Genomic DNA, 19,223 nt, shown 5'->3' on the forward strand with positions numbered 1-19,223 from the left:
ATTTCCGTGAGTCCTTTAAAGCAGCCGGCAGGAAGTTCAACCAACCTTTGTAACCCGGTTTCCGGCAGCAGAACAACTTCCCTCGAGTTGTGGACTTGAAACTTTGTGTCATCTGGATGTTTTCTTTTTTAAACCGTTGTGCAAATATGGCGAACTACTCAGAACTAAGATGAAAATAATGTTGTGTAGGGCTGTGCATTTTTTACTGGCGTGCAGCTCTATGGTTAGTAAATGGAGTAAGTCTGCGCCAGTATCCATCAGGAGGCGGAACTCAAAGTAAGTTTATACAGTCAAGTCTGTAGACCAAGCGTCGTGCTGGGTGGACACTAGCTCCAGTTTTGGCCCCCTGTTCTTCCAAAACCCTTCAAATTCAACTTTCATTATTTTACTTTGCCTAAGCGTAAATGTTTGCAGCAGCAGGTTGTCTTGGACATAACCAGGGCCAGTGACACTTGCAACATAGAAAATGATTGGTGCCGTAAATTATATTGATTATAGATTAGTAGTTCAGCAAAAAAAACAAATGTAACAATGTAGGATTATTAGAATACCTTTATCGGCATCATCCAATTTCAAATAATTTCAAATAAGTATTGTATCTAGAGAAATCCCATTTTAATTTTGTAATTTTAAATGTTTAATAGAGATTACAGGCTTCACATTTAATGTTCTGTGCTTTAAATACTAGATTGCAAAACAATAAATTAAGATACTGGAAACATTATATAAGATATGAACACATTAGCTAAACAAACCTGTTTTATATATATATATATATATATATATATATATATATATATATATATATATATATATATATATATATATATTTTATATATTTTATATATATATATATATATATATATATATATATATATATATATATATATATATATATAAATAAAACATCCATATATTTTTCTTACATTAATGATACTGTGAAACAATATGATATATTTATTCGATGACTTACCTAAATTACTGAGATCGTCATTCTCCATCATCTTTTTCTTCTTCTAATTATTAATATTATTATCATCACACAGAAAAGTATTGTTTTCCGCACGTGTCTCTATTTGAGTCCCGCGGTCATGGGAATTATTCGCGCGGTCACGTGATCAGAGGGTTTTTGTACCGACGTCAGAGAGACGGAGCTGGTACCGACCACTGATCCTTGCCGACGGATGGAAGTATTCACCCTGCGTGTTACCATTGAGGGGAATATATATATATATATATATATATATATATATATATATATATAATATTCCAGTCGCATTTAATAATTGTAAGTTTCCAGTCGCCGCTTGGTAAGAGACACGTTTTGTAAACGGGGACTGGAAGTACCGTGTGAACGCTCGTTACTAGGATCGTTACCAGGCTCACAGCACCGCCGTGCATGGCGAATTTAAACGCAACAGACCTGACTCGTCGCTAAGAAAATAGCTGGTGCCATTGTGTTCAAGTTGCAGGTGAGTTGGCTGGAAATTGTGTCTGTTGGTGTGTTTTGTAACCGGTGAGACCCTGGGTGGGTGTCGAAAGTGTGTATAGCGTCCTCCGTTGTGTGTTTGCATTGCTGTTGGTGTTGGAGCGATGTTGGCACATTTCCTCGCTGGGTTTAAGGAAAAGTTAGTCTCCGTAGCGTGTGTTGTAGTCAGTTCATCTGCTCCGTGGCAGCGTCTGTTCACACCTTTGAAACAGGAAATGCTCGATGTCTAAAATTGGACTTTGTTTCGGCTATTATTGGTTTGATAGTCCCAGAGGTTAGTGCGTTTGGCTTTTCTGCAAAGTGCTTTACATTGTTGCTTCTCATTCACCTATTCTCTCTCACACACACACACACACCAATGGCGGTGGCTGCCATGCAAGCTGCCCACCTGACCCACAGGGAGCATTTAGGGATTCAGTGTCTTGCCCAGGCAGGACCAGGATTCGAACCTCTGACCCTGGGGTTACTAACTGATAAGGCATTTGTGTGTCTGTGATAACAGTACTGTGTTTGCATAAAAACGCCTTTCTGTAACCTGTTTGATAACTTGGTCAAATGATTTATTAAAATGACTTCACAACAGGGGTGACACACAGTCCGGCTTCAGGCGTTTTGTTGTTTGTGTGGCCAGCTACATAAATTGTTGCTTTGGTTGTGCTTCACAAAGCTCCATTGTGATCCCAGTGTTTGTAGTTCAGGTCCATTCATGAGGCTGAGTGCATCATCAGCACACAGCTTTAATGTTTGGAGTTCCCCAGAGAAGTGCACAGTTGGCTTATACTGCATCAGTGCAGTGATGCATTGGTGTGCACACCAGTAGTCTACATTTTCCATCAGCAAAACAGAGAATCCATCTCCTCATTAACATGAAGAAACCATTATAATCATCTCTTCAGCTAGTAAGTGGAAGTCGTGGAGGGAAATGGTCACCTGCATTTTTTTTTGTGTGTGTAATGACGTATAGTTGCATGAAATAGTGATTCGTGAGTGGGTAGTACTTAGTGAGGGTGTATATGAAACTATGATTGCTGTGGATAATAGCAGGGTATAGGCTTGTGATTAGACTTGCTGATTTGGGGTTGTGAAAGTGTTAGTATATGGATAGTAAAATGTCAGCTTCACTCCATTGTCTCGTTTTTTTTTCCTACCGGTTGAATAATTTTATTTTGTCACACATTCAGTCCAGGACTCCTATATTAAAGTAATGTCATTTAAACATGGGTCTGTTCAGCTGTAAGGAAGGCCTGTAGCTCAGTGTAAGGCTCAGCTCAGGGTTTAATATTGCACCTCTGTGGATATTATCCAAAGAGGAAGTAGCCAGAGCTATGCCAGGACTGTAATAAATTAAGTTAATGAGTGCTGCTAAGTTTGAAAATGGTAAACAGAAGTACACCACAGTCTGTCTATGTCAATTTGGGACAATAGTTCATGTGTCCCCTCCCGGTTTTATTTAAACTGAATACCTTCTTTATTTTTATGTCATGCATGCTTCAGCCCACTAGTTACTTCATAATCTGGATTACACAAGGGTAAAAAAAATACTCTTTGTCTGTTTTATCTGTCACACCCGTTGGGCAACTCATGCCTTAATCTTTCCTGTCAAGATGCTGAGAACTAAGACTGACACACTAGCATAATAAGGTTTGACCACTGCACTGTGGAAGCACATACAATGACACCTGCTTAATTTGAATACAGTGAAGTTGATCTTCTCTTATGCAAATGTTTATGCCTTTACTATCAGCTGTATAATGTGATTTGTTATCATCGCAATAGCATTTAGGTCAGTGTAAGGATCCAACTTGCAACCTGGTTGTTAGTGTGATGGTGCAACGCTGCCCTGATCCTCCCAAACCTGCTTACAGCTTAACTTTTGTTCAACAGAAGAGCAGTTCCAACAGCTAGAAATTCTGTAACTATGTTGTGTGTGTGTGTGTGTAAGCTAGGTGTGCTAGAGAGCCCATGGAGAAGCCATCCTCTTCAGAGAGTGCATTGCTTGAGGAGAGAAAAGGACTGGTGGAGGTAATACACTGTTTTTTTTTCCCCACTTTGAAGCAGAAATTGCCAAGACCAGTAGGGTTAATTAGAACTTGTGTGACAGAAAAATAATGTAACAAAGTAATTTTAGAGAATCCAATGGACATGTGTTTTTCTGCAATAAAGGCCTGAACAATAGTAGATATTTTAATGATGGCTCACATTAAGCCATTCAGCTGAAGCAGGATTCAAATTGGCAGCTAATAGACTGCTCTAAATGCTACACAGTCCTTAGTGTTAATGATAATTGTTTGCTGTGATCAAGGTCTATTTTCAGTAACTTCTTGACTTATATTTGTCAAGGGAAAACTGGCAGTTTACACATCATAGTTGGCTTCTTCGAATAATTCTGTCAAAAAGGTGGCAAAATGCCTGAAGGAGCTGTTCAAAACCTACTAATCACCCGTTATGAAAAGTCATGTGCCCTTTAGGTTTAAAGAGAAAACAAGTTTGTAAAGTAAAAAGATCTAAAGAGGTGAAAGTAGACAGATGCTCACCTGACCTCTGTTTCTCTTTAATCATCTCTCATCCTCTGAAGGCCAGCAGCTCAAGACTAGCCATGACCAGTATAACATAGCTAATGCTCTTTTGATCGCAGTGTAGGTGCCATGAAGAAGGCCTCACAGAGTAAAAATGTAAAATGTATTTGTTTATTTATTAGCCTTTTTTTTTAACCAAGAAAAAAATCCCACTGAGATTAAAAACCTCTTTTACAAGGGCGTCATGGCCAAGATAGGCAGCAAATACAAAACACAGTTAAAACACAAATGAAAACAAAATTTTTTTATTTTTTTTATTTATAAGCTAACTATGAAAACAAGTCACGTTATAGAGTTGGCCTCGAGAACTCTTAGTCTGGATTTAAAAGCACTCAATGAAATTAACTCAGTTTCCAGTCTTTCTGCGACTTATTCCAAGCAAAAGGTGCAGAATGGACAAAAGTCCTCAGTTCATTACAAGCAAATGGAACAGGAAGCAACAAATTATCTTTTGAACAGGAAGAATAAGGCTCAGCTCTTCTCTGTACAATTGGAATACACATGTAGGTAGGCAACGATCCAAGTATTGCTTTTATATATGAAAATATGTCAATGACTGATCCTATGGGGGGCAAGAGCAGCCCATCCCAGCCAAGAATATAACTCAGTGTTGTGTGGACACGTTACAATCAGTGATGAACCTCAGAGAAGCATGATAAATGGAGGTCACCATTCAGAGACATTGAACTGAAGCGGTGATAATACAAGAGATTTCCATAGTCCAGTGACAAGCCGCTTTTTTTGCAAAATACAAAACCCAGCTTTATCCTCAGCCTCTTCACAAGTGTTTCCACATGTGGCTTGAAAGTTAGGGAGTCATCAATACATGTGAACCACTTCTATAATGTTTCCCCTGAGAGTGGACACTGAGGTGCTCATTTGTGGCCTCTTCCTAGAACAACATAAGCTTAGTCTTGTCTACATGGAGGACTGGTTTTAAGCGAGGTGATGAGTGCTGAACAGCAACCAAGGCTTTCTGCAGAGATTCAATGGCCTGTACAAGAGTTGATCTACAGCAGTAAATGATTGTGTCATCAGCATAAAAATGCTAATTAGCATCTGACACATTTAGAACTAAATCATTGTGATAAATAATCAAAACGAATGGACCTGATACAGAACCCTGCAGCACCCCCTTGTGGACAGAAACAAATTCAGAACAGAGGCCGTCTTATTTAATGCACCTATTAGAGTCCTATTACTGAGATAATTTGTAAACCAAGCGACTGCTTGCCCCGAGACTGAAGGAGTTTTAAGATATCAGGGTCAAGTGTGTCCAACACTTTTGACAAATTAATAAAAAGTGATGCACAATGAGGTTTCTTGTCCGCTGCAACCAAAATCTAAGATGGCATTAGAATATAAATACTCTACTTGCTCACCCACACAAGCTTCCAGAATTTTGGTCAATAGTGATAGATTAGATGTTGGTCAGTAATCCGATAAAATTTGGTCACCCCCTTTTAATAAAAGGATAAGGTAAACTGACCCACTGAGTAAGATTAAAATCATCAGAAACTATCCTAAACTAATCCCAATTCAAGTCACCAGCTAAAACAAGTTCTTTATAATTCAGTTTAGACAAAGGATACTGTAAAGGTTGTAACGCTTGGAGGCAGATAGAGGTCTATGGAACCCACCAACATTTATACAAAGGCCATTAGGAATTTCTACATTCAGTGCCAAAAATGCCATTTTTTTACATATAATTGCTAGTTCTGTTTCACCGATATGTTATTCATGTGCCTGGCAATGTTGTTGTTGCAGTAATAATTATTTTAAGACTAATTAACAAAACTCAAAGGGTAGGGTTGATACCCCCAAAGCTACCAGAAAGCCAAAATGATTTCAAATAAATTTTTCATGTTTTACCAATCATAGGTAGAACTTTTGCTCATGGGAGCATGTGACGATTTGTACTTTTACTCCAGGATGGTGGAATGCTGAGAGGTGCCGAAGGTGGACCTGTGGATACTCAGACACCAAGGAAGAGCAGCTCCTCCCACTCTTCCCGCAAAAGCTTTCGCCTCGACTACAGGCTGGAGGTAAAACACCACCTTATTGTCATCCTTCATGTCATGACACACCAAGCTGGCATCAAAGCAATAGCAGCAACAGAGTGAGAAGTTGCAAATGGAGGTGCAGATATTGTCAGCCCTTGGTCTCATGTGCACTGATTTGCCAATCAGAGAGGTCTCTCGCTGACATGCTAAATTGGCTGAAAAGTGATTAGTGGTAAAGGTGTTTGAAACACACTGCAAAAACTAGACCAGGATGGTGAAATGCTGAGAGGTGCTGAGGCTGAAGATGAACGCTCACCGATCATCTTCGCTCACCTTAAACCACCTCCTCTACCTGCCTACTACCTCTCCAACTCCAGTAAAATCATCTTCATTTAACTCCTACCTTCAATGTGGCATCTACCTGGCTTTAGTATTGCATATTTGAAATCACTTACAAACAGACTTAAATATTGTGGCCTTACAATGCAAGGCTAAATAAGAGGCTAATATATAGCTGTGATTACAGGAAGAAGTGACGAAATCTCATCGAGACAAACATGGCCGCTGGGCCAATCCCTGGCCCACATGGCGGTTCCCTTCCTACTCAATGCTGCTCAGGTTCATGTTGTTGGATAAAAATCACAGCAATGTACCAACTAGTAAAGAGGTGGGTAATTGTGAGATAAAAAGTGTGTATTTTTCCACTAACTGCACCCTTGGCTTTATTATTGTACGCAGCTTTATGAAGTAAAAGTCCCAGTAGGGCTTCACTGTACGATTAGATTTGTATTGTTTTGAAAATTGTCCCAATTTAAGGATTATAAAAACACACCCTCTTAAATGCTTTTAGTAATTGTATATTTCTTGTATGATCATTTAAATAAATAACAATGAATTAGTATTTAATGACTGTAGTAGAAGTGCTTGTCTCTCTACGCAGAAACATTGCCCTTCAATGCCCACACAGTATTTATAGCTCCTAGTGGAAACCTTGCTGGCTGCTTTCACACAGCATTTAGTAGTATAAAATGTGGAAAGAAAAAACACAAAACAAAGCAAAAGTCTGATGATGATTGTAATACAGTGATTTGAGAGGATTGACTTTATTATAGTGTGAGATTATGGTTATGACTGAATCCTTGTTCCTCATAATAAGAGTGGTGGTTTTTATTTTTCACTGCCATTATGTTCTTATTCTTTTGTTCCTTTCATTCCTCTTGTCATCCATCTTTGTTGTTTCTCCTTCCTCCTTTTTAGGCTCTAGACAGTGAGCTACCAGTGATGGAACCTTACTTTGTCAAGAACCCAGACCTCTCAGACTCTGGTCCAGGTCTGAGAGTCACCTGGCTGGGTCATGCCACAGTTCTTGTTGAAATGGACGGGCTGAATATTCTAACAGACCCAGTCTTCAGCCAGAGGGCCTCGCCATTCCAGTTCATGGGGCCCAAAAGGTACAGAGGGCCTCCCTGCACTGTGGAACAGGTTTAGTACTTTGTTTTTGGGTTTAGCATATTTCAGCAATTTCCTGTATTATAACAAATGTACTTTATTTGACTTGTTCCTCTGTTTTCTGTCCTGTCAACAGCTGCCCAGAATTGATGCTGTGGTCATCAGTCACTCCCATTATGACCATTTGGATGCCGGATCTGTGGCCAGTCTTAATGCCTGCTTTGGGGGGGAGCTACGCTGGTATGTGTGATTACTATTTTAATTGAACACTATGAACCTTTTGTTTTTTATGCATCATTAGAGCACTTTTACATTTGGTAAACACAATCCAATGTTACATAGAAGCCACTCAGACCAGTGTGTATATTTTATAGGTTCGTGCCCCTGGGTTTGATGGACTGGCTGGCAAAGATGGGCTGTGAGAATGTGATGGAGCTGGACTGGTGGGAGGAGAACTGTGTCCCAGGTCATGATGATGTTACATTTGTTTGTACACCCTCTCAGCACTGGAGTAAACGCACAGCACTGGATGATAACAAGGTAGTTATTATCAGAACTATTGCTGAGCTAATACCAAATACTGCCTGTGTGTTTTTAGTTCCATAATACAAGTGTAACAACCTTTAAGTTTAAAAAATATTTATACATTGTAAGTTTCAAAGTGTTTATTGTCATATGCACAGACAGAAAGCATGTTTCCCTGCACAATGAAATTCTTAGTAACAAAACCATATTTCATGTCTTTATCAAACAAGACTGGAAATGGCATTTACTTTTGGTAAATTTTTATTTCAAAGCAGACTCAGTACATAAAACACATCCTTATGCTGTTTCTTTGCCCTTTCAGTCTCTATGGGGCAGCTGGTCCATTTTGGGTCCAGACCATCGATTCTTCTTCGCTGGAGATACTGGCTACTGTGCTTCTTTCCAGGAGATAGGACGACGCTTTGGACCATTTGACCTTGCAGCAATCCCCATTGGAGCATATCTGCCAAGGTATTGAACATAAAAGAAATCAAAACCAACCTTACTGCCAGTTCTAATTCTGTGATCACTACCTTGAGGTCTTAGTTGTTGGTGGCTTTGTACCAAGGTGTTTCTAATATTTTACCCCCTGATTAACGTAAAAAGGACCAACAAATTTGAAACTGTTAAGCGATTTCTAGTTCAGCACCACTTAACTATGACCTCAACAGTGAACATTTAGTTTCTTGATAATCTCAACAGAACTGATGGTGTTTTAATAAGTTAGAAATAATTTTTATTGTATAATGTGTAAAGTAAGCCATATAGGTGTACCTAATAAAATGGCTACTGTATAAGTGACAGTTCTCTCCTCAGCAACACTGTATATTTAAGATATCCAGTGTAAATCCTGACTTTCCTTGAAGTCTTAAATCTAATTACTAACAGTTTACTTATGATATGATATGTATTTAGAACTAGCATAGTACTAAAACGCTATCCACAACCATTAGGAGATAAAAACATGGTTCTTATTTCTTTAAAGGGACGTGATGCAGGGGCAGCATGTAGATCCAGAGGAAGCTGTTCAGATTCACCAGGACCTTCAGGCCAAACAGTCTGTGGCTATTCACTGGGGGACCTTTGCTCTGGCTTATGAGGTAAGGGTATTAAAGTTAATACTGATGTGCTACTTGATTGATTTTTGGGGGGGTTATAGTATAATTTTGGCCATTTTAATAATTAATAGCAATGGCCAGTCAGTCTGCAGCCTGCAGTAGCTTATTTGTCTCTACTGTAGATCTTCATTGCTGTCCATTAACTATTAAATCCCCATCTGCCAAACACTGCTCCACTGGGTGACATTTCTTCATTCCAAAAACCAAGACCCTGATGTCCCACATGCTCTGAATTGTACTGTAGCATGTCAGCTGTGCGTATGCAACATTTAAGGTGGAATTATGAAGAGAATATTTTTGTAAGGGCCTTTATTTTTCAAAATGAAGAAACATGTCAGTCAGTGGGGGGCTTTGTGTAGCTGAGGTGTTTAATAGTTTTTGGACAACAATACAGGTCTAAAGCACAAACAACTAAAATAATCCCGACTGATGACTAACAAACATGGGAAGTGAAGGATCCATTGCTGGTTTTAGTGTCTGTGAACAAAACCGAAAATTTAGAAAAGGATTCTTCCAAAGAACCGTTTTCAGAATAAAAGATTCCTGAAGTGTCATTTTCAACCATCCCCATAGAGACATTAAAACCACTAATGAAAATATTGCTATAGTGCCTGTCAGTGTGCAACCGGGATTATCTCACTTCTGTGCTGTAGACATTTGTTATTGTCCAAAAAACCCTCCATTGTTTTTTTCTTTTCAAAGACACGATTCAGAGCATTTGGGAAATCATTTGTTAAAGAATCCTCGGCCAAAGGTTTGGAACGAAGAAACCTGTCACCCAGTAGGACTGTGTGTCTGGCTGAGTTTATTTAGGATTGTTTTTGGACAACACCATTAGTCTTCAGCACAAACGAATAAGCTTGTCAGGGTTCCAGACTGACAGACGCCACATCCATTGTAGGTTTTAGTGGCTATATGGGGGTTGATGAAAATATAACTCATTTATAAAATAGCTGAACCTGGCTAATGTAGTAAAGTCTAAAACTGAGAAAACTGCTTGCCTGGCTTTGTCCAGACTTTGGCTGTGTTGTTGAGTCCCATCCTCTCCCTGATGTTGCCAGGCTACAGTGAAGACTTTAGGAGTAACTGTGCAAAGAAACAAATCAGATGTAACAGGTTAATTAGTGAGCTGTAGAGGAGCTTGTGGATTCTGTATTTGAACAGAACCAGATCAGTTGTTACCCCATTTCCAGTCTCTCTCACTCCAGCTACAGAAAGCTTTTCATCTGACTCTTGGTAATGCAGATTTCCTAAAATGTTGAGCTATACCCAGAAACTACAGGTATAATCAAATCAAAAACTGTGGATTATTTACATAACATTTTAGGTTTGTCATTGGTTATTAGGTTGTTTACTAGGTTAAACTAATCCCTACAATGCAGTACAGTTCATTTACAACTAAACCCTCAAATTATTATACAGTGGCCTCTAAAACAGTGTAAACAAACGCTGAACATGATCACCTTCAGTGCAGTAATGTGGGAGTATCTCACTCAGTCACTGGGGGGCTTCTGCATCCTAAACAATGCTCGGCCACTGAGCCACCAGGCAGACATCAAAGCCAGAGAAGGGTTCTAGTGTAAGGGTAAAGAGTCTAGTCAGTTTAATCCAAAACGAGTCAAAGACATTAGCTTTACAAGACACTGTTGCTCATTAGTTTAGTTTAGTGTCCCCCACAAGTACTCCAGTATCTTTAGCAAGCCAATATGCTAAATAGGCTGAGCATTTACTTAGCAGGAAATAACTCCTAACTGGTCACACATTCTCAGGGTGTCAATGTGTGTGACCTACTGTTAGGTGCAGCAGTGAGAACAATTTATAAATATTAACTTAGGAAATTACTCCTTTCTCTATTAATAGAAACATCCAGCTCTCATGATTTTAACAGTGAAGATGTGGCTGACTTAGGTTGATCACAGCCGACTGCCATAAAAAAAAAAATCAAATTTATGATCTCAGTAACTGCATTACATATTCGTTTCTCCACCTGAGTTTAGCTCATTACATCTATAAAAACAAGCTGCATTTATATGAATCAGTAGTTTATCTGGCCCTCATGATTAAACTGATCACCCTGAATACCAATAAGGAAGTGTGGCTGGAAATGTTACCACGGCATTAACACAAATGAGCTAGATGCACATACACACACCTTGGGACACATAAGCAAGAGTAGGGAAAACGTCACTCCAATCTAAACATGTATACACTGTGGCTCTGAATGTCATAAAAAGGGACATTACTACCTTTCCTTGAAGCAATCCTACTCCTCACTGAAAGCAAAGTAAGAGGCTTCATAAAAATGATGCCCTAATCTGAGGTAGGAGTTTTTAATCTTAAGGTAATATTCTAGCACCGCACCAAAACACAAGGTGCCATTGTTAAGATGCATGACTGTTTCTGCAGCTAACATAGTTTAATACAGGCTCTGGGGCAGTTAGAGAAGAGTTGACAAAAGCCGCTCAAACATTCAAAACAAAGGTACGGAGCTAAAAAAAAACGCTTTAAGTTCAGATAGTGATGCTTTAGGATCACTTTTAATCCTCAAATTTTCTTTTTTTTTCGATTCAGTACTACCTGGAGCCACCAGTTCGTCTCAGAGAGGCCTTGGAACAGAAAGGACTGAAACCAGAATCGTTCTTCACTCTGCACCACGGGGAGTCTCGTCTTGTAGCATCACAGGACAGAGATGTTCTTCACTGATCCTCTCCATAGCATTTTGTGGGCAGAGTTATTGTAGATGTGTCTGCAACAAAGCGCACAACATGTTTTTCATTAAATAAAAATGAACTCGAGTGATTAAGGCATAAAATACGTATGTAGGTTTGCAGCTTTTCCCAGTTGAAAATGATTTACAGTACTGTTTACACACTGAATGTTTTGTTATCACGAGGTAATTGGACAATACCTACAGAAACTGCACTTGAAGGAAAAACTATAGGGCATTGAACAGCTCAGTCAAATTGTCTGTCAGGAAAAAAAATACCTTTTGTAATCCATAAGAAGCAACAGTTACGAATAATCACGTTTAAAGGATTTTTACAGCCATGTCTCTGAGGTGGTAACTTGCTTTTTGTACACGTTAATTTGAATGTGTTTTTTTGTGGTCTGCAGACTGCTTTAGAAAACCTTTCAGCCTCAAGAAGAAAAGATTTCTGGCAGATACGATGTTCCGGACCAGAGGAACAAGTTAAAAACAAGTTAAAAGAAATGTGCATTTGGCGGGATGTTGCTGGCAAAGAGGCCAACATGTGACCAGATTTATTTTTCTGACTTTCTGGACATAAACAATACAAATTAAGAAAGCATGCATTGTGAATTCCAGTCAGATGGAGTATGCAATGTGTATAGGAACAAATGTGGGGTAGAATGACAAACCTTCTGAAGCTGGACAGACGAGCGCATTCAATCTGAAGACTCTTCTTGATGCCCACGTGCAGCTGGACATTCTTGTGAGCTGGGATATAAACAATGAAAACAGTCATTTTTCAGAGATTGGTGCTAGCTAATGCCACATTACAGAGCAATGTTTTTCTGAATGTATTCTGCCCTAAAGTACACAGATGTGTCAGAAGAAAACATTGTTTGGTGTCTACATCATAAACTCTCAACACCTGTATGCTCATTACACAAAATGCAGATGTTTGCAGAAGTTGAGCTGGGTTCAGCTTCATGCACTGCAAATATTGTGCAGTGTTCCTGCGTTAGACGTTTGCTTTTGATCCTCTGCAACCACAGCACAAAGACTTTTCTCTTTGGCATCAGCGTGATCATTTACATATTCACTTCTTAGAATTTCAGTCAATAGAGGTTTGCTTCAGAGAGAAACTGTAAAATAGTTTTAGTGCAACTGTTGCTATTATTATTTTTAATGCCAGTTTTTTAAAGCCAGAATGTATAAGCAGCACCGTATGAGCTTAATTTAATAGTCTGGTTATAGCTAATATGGCCAACTGGGGTGAATGTTTTAAACGAGGTCTTTGCCACTGACTATCCCAATAAATAATCTGCATTTTAAACTTGTTTCTTTTTGTCAACAATTTAAAGCCTACCATGCTTTTGTTTCCAAACATCTGATGGGAAAGGGTTTGGACAATCATAGAAAATGTGCTTAGCCGTTCTCATTACAGTGCTATTCTGATTAACAATATATTTTACCAGTCTTCGACTTTTTGGTCCTTAAGTAAACATCTTCACTTTAAAGTAAGAATTTCAAAGACAGGGTAAATATGTGGTATAATAAAAAAAAAAAAAAAAAAAAAAAAAAGACTTAACTACTTTGATATGATTTCCTTAAAAACTAAAAAAACGACAAGTAAAAGACTTAACTGAACGCATTTTAGGGGGAAATTTTTCAGCTCGGTTCAGACAGATGGGCATGAAGTTGCATGTGTTAATATATTGGCCAGTCATTGCAGGAAATGGGCTATTTTTTAAATACTACACAAAATGTATGTATATATAAAGAGTACAGAATAGCCAAATAAAATTGAGGCTTTAACATCACAAGTAGACAACATGATGTTTAACAGTAACAGTGGCTTTTCTGTCTGGTGTTGAACAGATTGGATTTTCTTTCAACATAACTCAGATGTGTCCGTTATGACTTTAAAGCAACTTGGTTAGCAAATATAAAGATGCCAAAAACGAGAACTGGCAGTTAAAAATTACTTAAATATAGGTTGGGCACCAGGCCCAATAATAAACCTGAACCTTAATGTTTTTAGCTACAAAAAGAAAGAGTGCAAGGACAGTTATCAGACTGATTTGATTTGTCTATATTCAATAAAGCAAATTAAAGGAAACAAATTTTAACTCCAGATTATGAATTGGAGTTTACAAGGGCCCTGGAATAAAAAGAGATGAGCAAGAGAATAAAGAAAATTCATTCAAACCTGCTGCTCCTGGGAATCAGTACACATCCAACAGCACATGGCCACACAGGGAAGTCCAGGAAATCCAGTCTGTTCTTTAAACCACCGCCCCCAAAACTTTATATTTATTACTACTTCACTCTTTTCATTTAGGAAAGTCATAAGGAAATTAAATAAATCTGAAATATACTTTTACACCCCCCACCCTTTTTCTTTTTTAGCTCAACACTGCTTGTGTGTATTTCCCCAAACTGACTAGCAGGTGTATCTCATTAACTCATCACCTTTCCTTCCTGCCAGGATTTAAAGGGCTCTTGTGCACTTTTAAACCTTCCTGTCCAACACACTTTGCAGATTTAAAAAAAAAAAAAAAGACACGTTGCTTTAAGATATTTTTTGTTTTGTCAAACACAGGTGATCTCATTGTTTAGAAACATCCAATGGGGTGCATCATTTGCCAGCACAGATTTCATCACAAAAAAGGAAGCATCTGTGGCCTGCATGCTATTTCCTCCCAGATGTGTAAACATAGAAAATCCATATTAAGGGTTGTTTGTCCCTGCTTAGACAGACTTGAGGAAAACATACTGGATTTGTATAACCGTGTCTAAACACATAGCTCTCTGCTATTTATGAGTTGAGAGACGAGCCCGGTAAATATTTTAGCCCCTCTCTTTAGCCATTTAGTCTGAGGAAAAAGCCCTGCTATGAACATTTTGACTTGGATGAACAAATATTTTGCAATCAAAACACCCAAATTCCACTGTCCCCTGATCATCACTGCAGCTTTTGTCAATACAACCGGTTGTTAGGGATATTTGTGAACTTTTTTATTTTCGTGAAAAAAGTCCCGAATATCAGCGTGACGTGACAGAACTCACCCACCCACTCACACATCCTCCATGTGATGACGCAGAGGCAAGTTTCAGGGATGATTTTGATTTGACAGTAAGTGGAAGAAGATCTGAAAACATTAGAATAAAACCAAAACAATAATTTTAAGTGCTGAGAAGATCTTTTTTGAATTCATCATTGCTGGAAGGCATTATTCAAAAAAAAAAATGAAATTACCTGAGAGAAGATACGTTACCATGATCATCTTTATTTAAAATCTCATTTTAAATTAATTGTACATTAATTAGTTTGACTGCTTCGGTCATGATGCTGCCAAGCAAAGGGGGTTCATTCAAACATAAAAGCAGCTGAAAGAACTGGGATGTGAACATTTTAACTGATCTTATTTAGAGGAGGTTTAAAAGAAACAACAACCAAAAGACATACACTGGAACAACTTCTAGCCATTCCTGTCTTTGATGTGCTTTGTAGATAATCATTTAGCAGGTTAGACAAAATTCTAAATTCAAAGTAATACTTTAAGAATTAATTAAATATGTTGAGTTTTAAACAAAAGTGTCAATCTGGAGATTTTCCTTGTACATTTGAAATGTTAGGTTTGTATTAGACTGTCAAAACTATTCAGTAGCCCTGGTCTTGAAGAGAGTCTTGACAATAGTTTAGTTTTAAAGACAAGTGACTGGTATGATTGCACATAGCTTCAGAGGGGGCCAGTGGCTAAACTGAAACGTAAAATAGTCAAAATGAGTTTATTTATTTTTAGGCGTGAAACGTGACAAAAAATAATTTAGTTGGAAATAGTCCCTGAAGACCTAATTCCACCAGGCAAAACTCTCTAAAGCTGCATCTGCATCATGGTTTTGTCTGTTTATCCATCATCTGCACAGCTTTACACCCCATCAGGAGCATTTCAGAGCAGATTTTTCCTTCATTTCTCCCAGTTTTTTTCTCTACAGACTACATGCAGAGGCGCTCCTTGCCAACAGGCAAAGCAGGCAACTGTGTTGGCCCCAGGCGAGTAGGGGGCACCCAATTTCCAACAACAGTTAAACTATATACAGCACTGGCTGTGTGCAAATTTTACAGTGACACTACCAGTCGCAGACTTTCCTAAGAGGCCCCAGACCTCCCTAAGAGGCCCCAGACCTCCCTAAGAGGCCCCAGACCTCCCTAAGAGCTTGCAGACTCTCACTCCCTTGCAAGTAGCGCAGGTTTCAGTGTAAACAAACAGGTGTAATGAATTAACAAAAATAAGCTCAAGGAGAAAAAAGCAAGTGGAGCAGATAATAAGGATTAAATATAATAAACAAAATAACCTTAGATAAATGTTGTTAGTGTAGCTATAATTGTGGTGAAGAGACAGTTGAATAGACAGTTCTTTTCTTTACTTTGACATTTAATATGAGTTAGCTTACTTAACTAAGTTAGAAGAGCAGCTGTGCTAGAGGTGGGACACCAGAAGTCGACTGTTAACTTAGCTACAAGCTTTAAATAATCAACTAGCTCGAACAATACTTTTTCTGTAGTAAACTGAGGAAAGCTGTGTCCGACTAAGTTAACTTTCAAGCTATGAATGCCAAGTTATGAATTTGAAATTTTTGGAATAGGAAATATTGCCTAGGGCCCCAACAAACTCTGGGATCGCTACTGACTACATGCCTTTTCTAACTGTCTTTGTTAAGACAAAGCCGACAGCCATGAACAAAATGAATCCAAGATTTGTGGCTGTGAAAAATAAAATACACGTACTCATCATTGTAATTGATCTGTCTGCATTTCCCATACGGTGCCCGTAAAGAGCAGAAAGTCTGCATTTGTCCTTCTTAAGTGAACTGCTGCTCCCTTCAAACACTGATAAGTTGCATACCTTTAGCAGAGCAGAACTGAGAGCTGCTTCTGAATTGCACCTGATGGGATAACGAGCTTTGACTCGAGTGGCAGCGATCACATTTCGGAGACAGTGTCACAGCCGTTTCTGGTGAAAAGAAGGTGAGGTGGTGATCTAGAGTGTCCAGGAAAGGGAGGTCACAGGTTGGGAAGAATGTCATGGCTCAGCACTGCATCGGTGTATATCTGTGTGTCATGCCACACTCTGCCTGCTGCTCTCTCTGCTATGCGTCGACTCTCCAGAACAATGATTTGAAAAGTCCAGAAAGATGCCGTCGTGCTCCGGCTCTGAGTCCATAAACTCCAGGGTGTGGTCCATCCCTAGTTCTGGACTGGACAAGGGACTGGAACACGAGCACGTGTCTTCGGCCAGAACTCTAGAGGGCGAAGGAGAACCCGACACCAACAAGTCTGTGCAGTGTGTGTCCTCACCTGGAGAAGGCTCTGCGAGGATGCAGGGGGAGTGATGCTGCAGCTGGAGAGGATGGGGACCTATGGGGCTGTCAGTGTCTCTGGGCTGGGGGTCCAAGCGCGAGGTTACAGTGTCTGTATTGTTTGGACAATACACAATTTTAATAAGTTACCAAATGATCAATTAACTACAGTCTTGTTTATTCTTCCCTGTGAACAACGCAGTGGCATCAATAATCTGTAGGTTACATAGGTAATATTTTGGCTTAAAGGTGGCAACAATGAGAAATTATAACGGAACTAAATTCCTATTTTCAGGCATAGAGATATATAAAAAATATGTTTGTATGAAGTGTAGTAAAATGCAAAATGCTTTAATTGGTCTTCTTAAAGTTAGAGTTTGATTTAAAAGTCAGAGATGCACTGTTTAAAAGTTAATCTGCGGCATCGATCCTTCCAGAAAAAAAACAACAAAACTTCTGCATTCTTTAAAGTTAAGTTGTTGCATTACTTATTTCCCATGAAGTTTTACCTGAAAGTGCAGCGGAGGCCGTGGAAGCTGGGGAGTGATCAGAGAGGCTGGATGTGCTGGTGGTCAAGTTGCTCTCTTCCAAGCAGGAGGTCATCTCAGAGACGGAGTGTCGTCTGATGCTTGTGCCACCTCCTGTGGAGGAGTCCACATCGTACTCCACCACAGGGGTCAGCATAGGAACGTTGTAGCTCTTGGAGCGTACCACCAGGTTCTTGCCAGGAGGGGAGTTGACTGGTTTAGAGGTCCAGGACCGCTGCAAACGCTTTTCTGAAAAAAGTGTGAAAGGAGGGAAAAGATAGAAAGATGATGTTTTCATGTTAACTACATTACAACTGAACACTGCTGCAGACCACCACAGAAAACCTCAAGTACAGGAGAACACTTAAACACAGGAACTTGGAAATTAGAAACACTTCCACTGCTAATTTTCTGCAAACACATGCACTCTCACAAACACACACTGGCACGTGAATACCTAATAGGCAGGAGGAATAGTGCAAATTAGAAGATCCATCACTGGAAAATAAACCATGAGTCCCGAGGTAGGGAGACACCACCTTCTGGATGAGAGACTCCAGACGCAGGTAGTCATCTGTCACACCTTTGGATTCATGGACACCCTGCATCAAAGACACACGCACGCACGCACACAGAAACATACACCAACACAAACGTTAGTTGTTGGCTGGTGGTAATGGAAACTTTAAAAGCCGTGAAAACATTTCCGAGAGTTCGAGTGAGTTAGCGAGAGAGAGAATCTAAATTGGGTCTTGTGGTTTTATCAATGCCAGTTACTGCATGTAGAATCAAAGATCTCCTACTTTGCTAAATGTGATATTGTTTTAAACACAATAGAGTTAAAGCTGCCAGTAGGAGACACTATGATTTTATAGCAAGCAGTTGCCCATTTACACATCCTGTGGAATCAAAGCAACAGTAGCACTACTTTGTCTTTTGCCACATTATGATTATAAGTTCAGTGTTTGTTCCCCTTTTAGCTCTGATTTACTTTGCCTCAATGCTTATGTCTGCATGTGTGTGCAGTTTGTTGAAGGGCCAGAGAACAGTGGGTTTGAAAAGCTTTTTCTTTGAATACAGATGCTTGTTTCTGTAGAAATGATGCTGATGACGAGAATTAACCAAATCAACTACAACAAGTACTAAACACCACTAAGTTAGACTCGAGAGGGTCTGTAGAGTTGAGTAACAATACTCATGCAGATTTATAAGTGTATGAGCACTACACTTTCATCTGATCCACTGTTAACATAAAATACTGAGAACTGCTTGAGGAACATGGGTTCGCGCTGGTTTCAGAGAACAGCCACAACCAATTTCCACAATGGGAATTCAGGGGGTGTCTCTTCCTTTCAACATAAGCTCTTACTTTACATGCATCCACCCTCACTGTATGTGAACTCTGAGCATTTTGAGCCCTTAGTGGCCTTTTTGTTGCTGATGGGTTTTCTTGTTCCACGTGGCCAAAAATAATTGTTGTTGTATA

The 19,223-nt window shown here is 39.3% G+C and overlaps 2 protein-coding genes across 19 annotated transcripts in view; one reads left to right on the forward strand and one right to left on the reverse strand.

Moving 5' to 3' along the window:
- Positions 1 to 54: 54 nt before the first annotated feature.
- Positions 55 to 11,958, forward strand: napepld (N-acyl phosphatidylethanolamine phospholipase D). 5 transcript variants are annotated; one of them, XM_067489504.1, is made up of 10 exons: positions 55 to 276; positions 3,436 to 3,511; positions 5,997 to 6,110; positions 6,595 to 6,735; positions 7,326 to 7,550; positions 7,654 to 7,757; positions 7,892 to 8,057; positions 8,365 to 8,513; positions 9,028 to 9,142; positions 11,732 to 11,958. In XM_067489504.1, exons 1-10 carry the CDS (start codon positions 170 to 172, stop codon positions 11,861 to 11,863), a joined length of 1,329 nt encoding a protein of 442 aa, XP_067345605.1. In that variant the 5' UTR covers positions 55 to 169; the 3' UTR covers positions 11,864 to 11,958. The 5 variants fall into 5 exon arrangements, with proteins under 5 accessions (XP_067345605.1, XP_067345607.1, XP_067345608.1 ...); XM_067489506.1 differs by having other exon boundaries at positions 56 to 276; positions 3,432 to 3,511; XM_067489507.1 differs by lacking the exon at positions 55 to 276 and adding an exon at positions 1,137 to 1,472 and having other exon boundaries at positions 3,432 to 3,511.
- Positions 11,770 to 19,223, reverse strand: part of LOC137106359 (proline-rich protein 5-like) — a 22,677-nt gene continuing 15,223 nt past the window's right edge. For 6 of the 14 annotated variants that reach the window (XM_067489495.1, XM_067489494.1, XM_067489492.1 and 3 more), the window contains 4 exons: positions 18,195 to 18,339; positions 17,720 to 17,986; positions 17,209 to 17,322; positions 12,103 to 12,617 (listed from right to left, as the gene is read on the reverse strand). In XM_067489495.1, the coding sequence (XP_067345596.1) occupies positions 12,115 to 12,617; positions 17,209 to 17,322; positions 17,720 to 17,986; positions 18,195 to 18,339 (1,029 nt within the window). In that variant the 3' untranslated portion in view covers positions 12,103 to 12,114. Of the gene's footprint in view, positions 11,907 to 12,102; positions 12,618 to 14,915; positions 14,999 to 15,116; positions 17,323 to 17,719; positions 17,987 to 18,194; positions 18,340 to 19,223 lie in introns of those variants that run through there. The other 8 variants (XM_067489499.1, XM_067489501.1, XM_067489500.1 and 5 more) reach the window with 8 other exon arrangements.

The sequence above is a fragment of the Channa argus genome, chromosome 21, assembly GCF_033026475.1.
Source record: "Channa argus isolate prfri chromosome 21, Channa argus male v1.0, whole genome shotgun sequence".
NCBI lineage: Eukaryota > Metazoa > Chordata > Actinopteri > Anabantiformes > Channidae > Channa > Channa argus.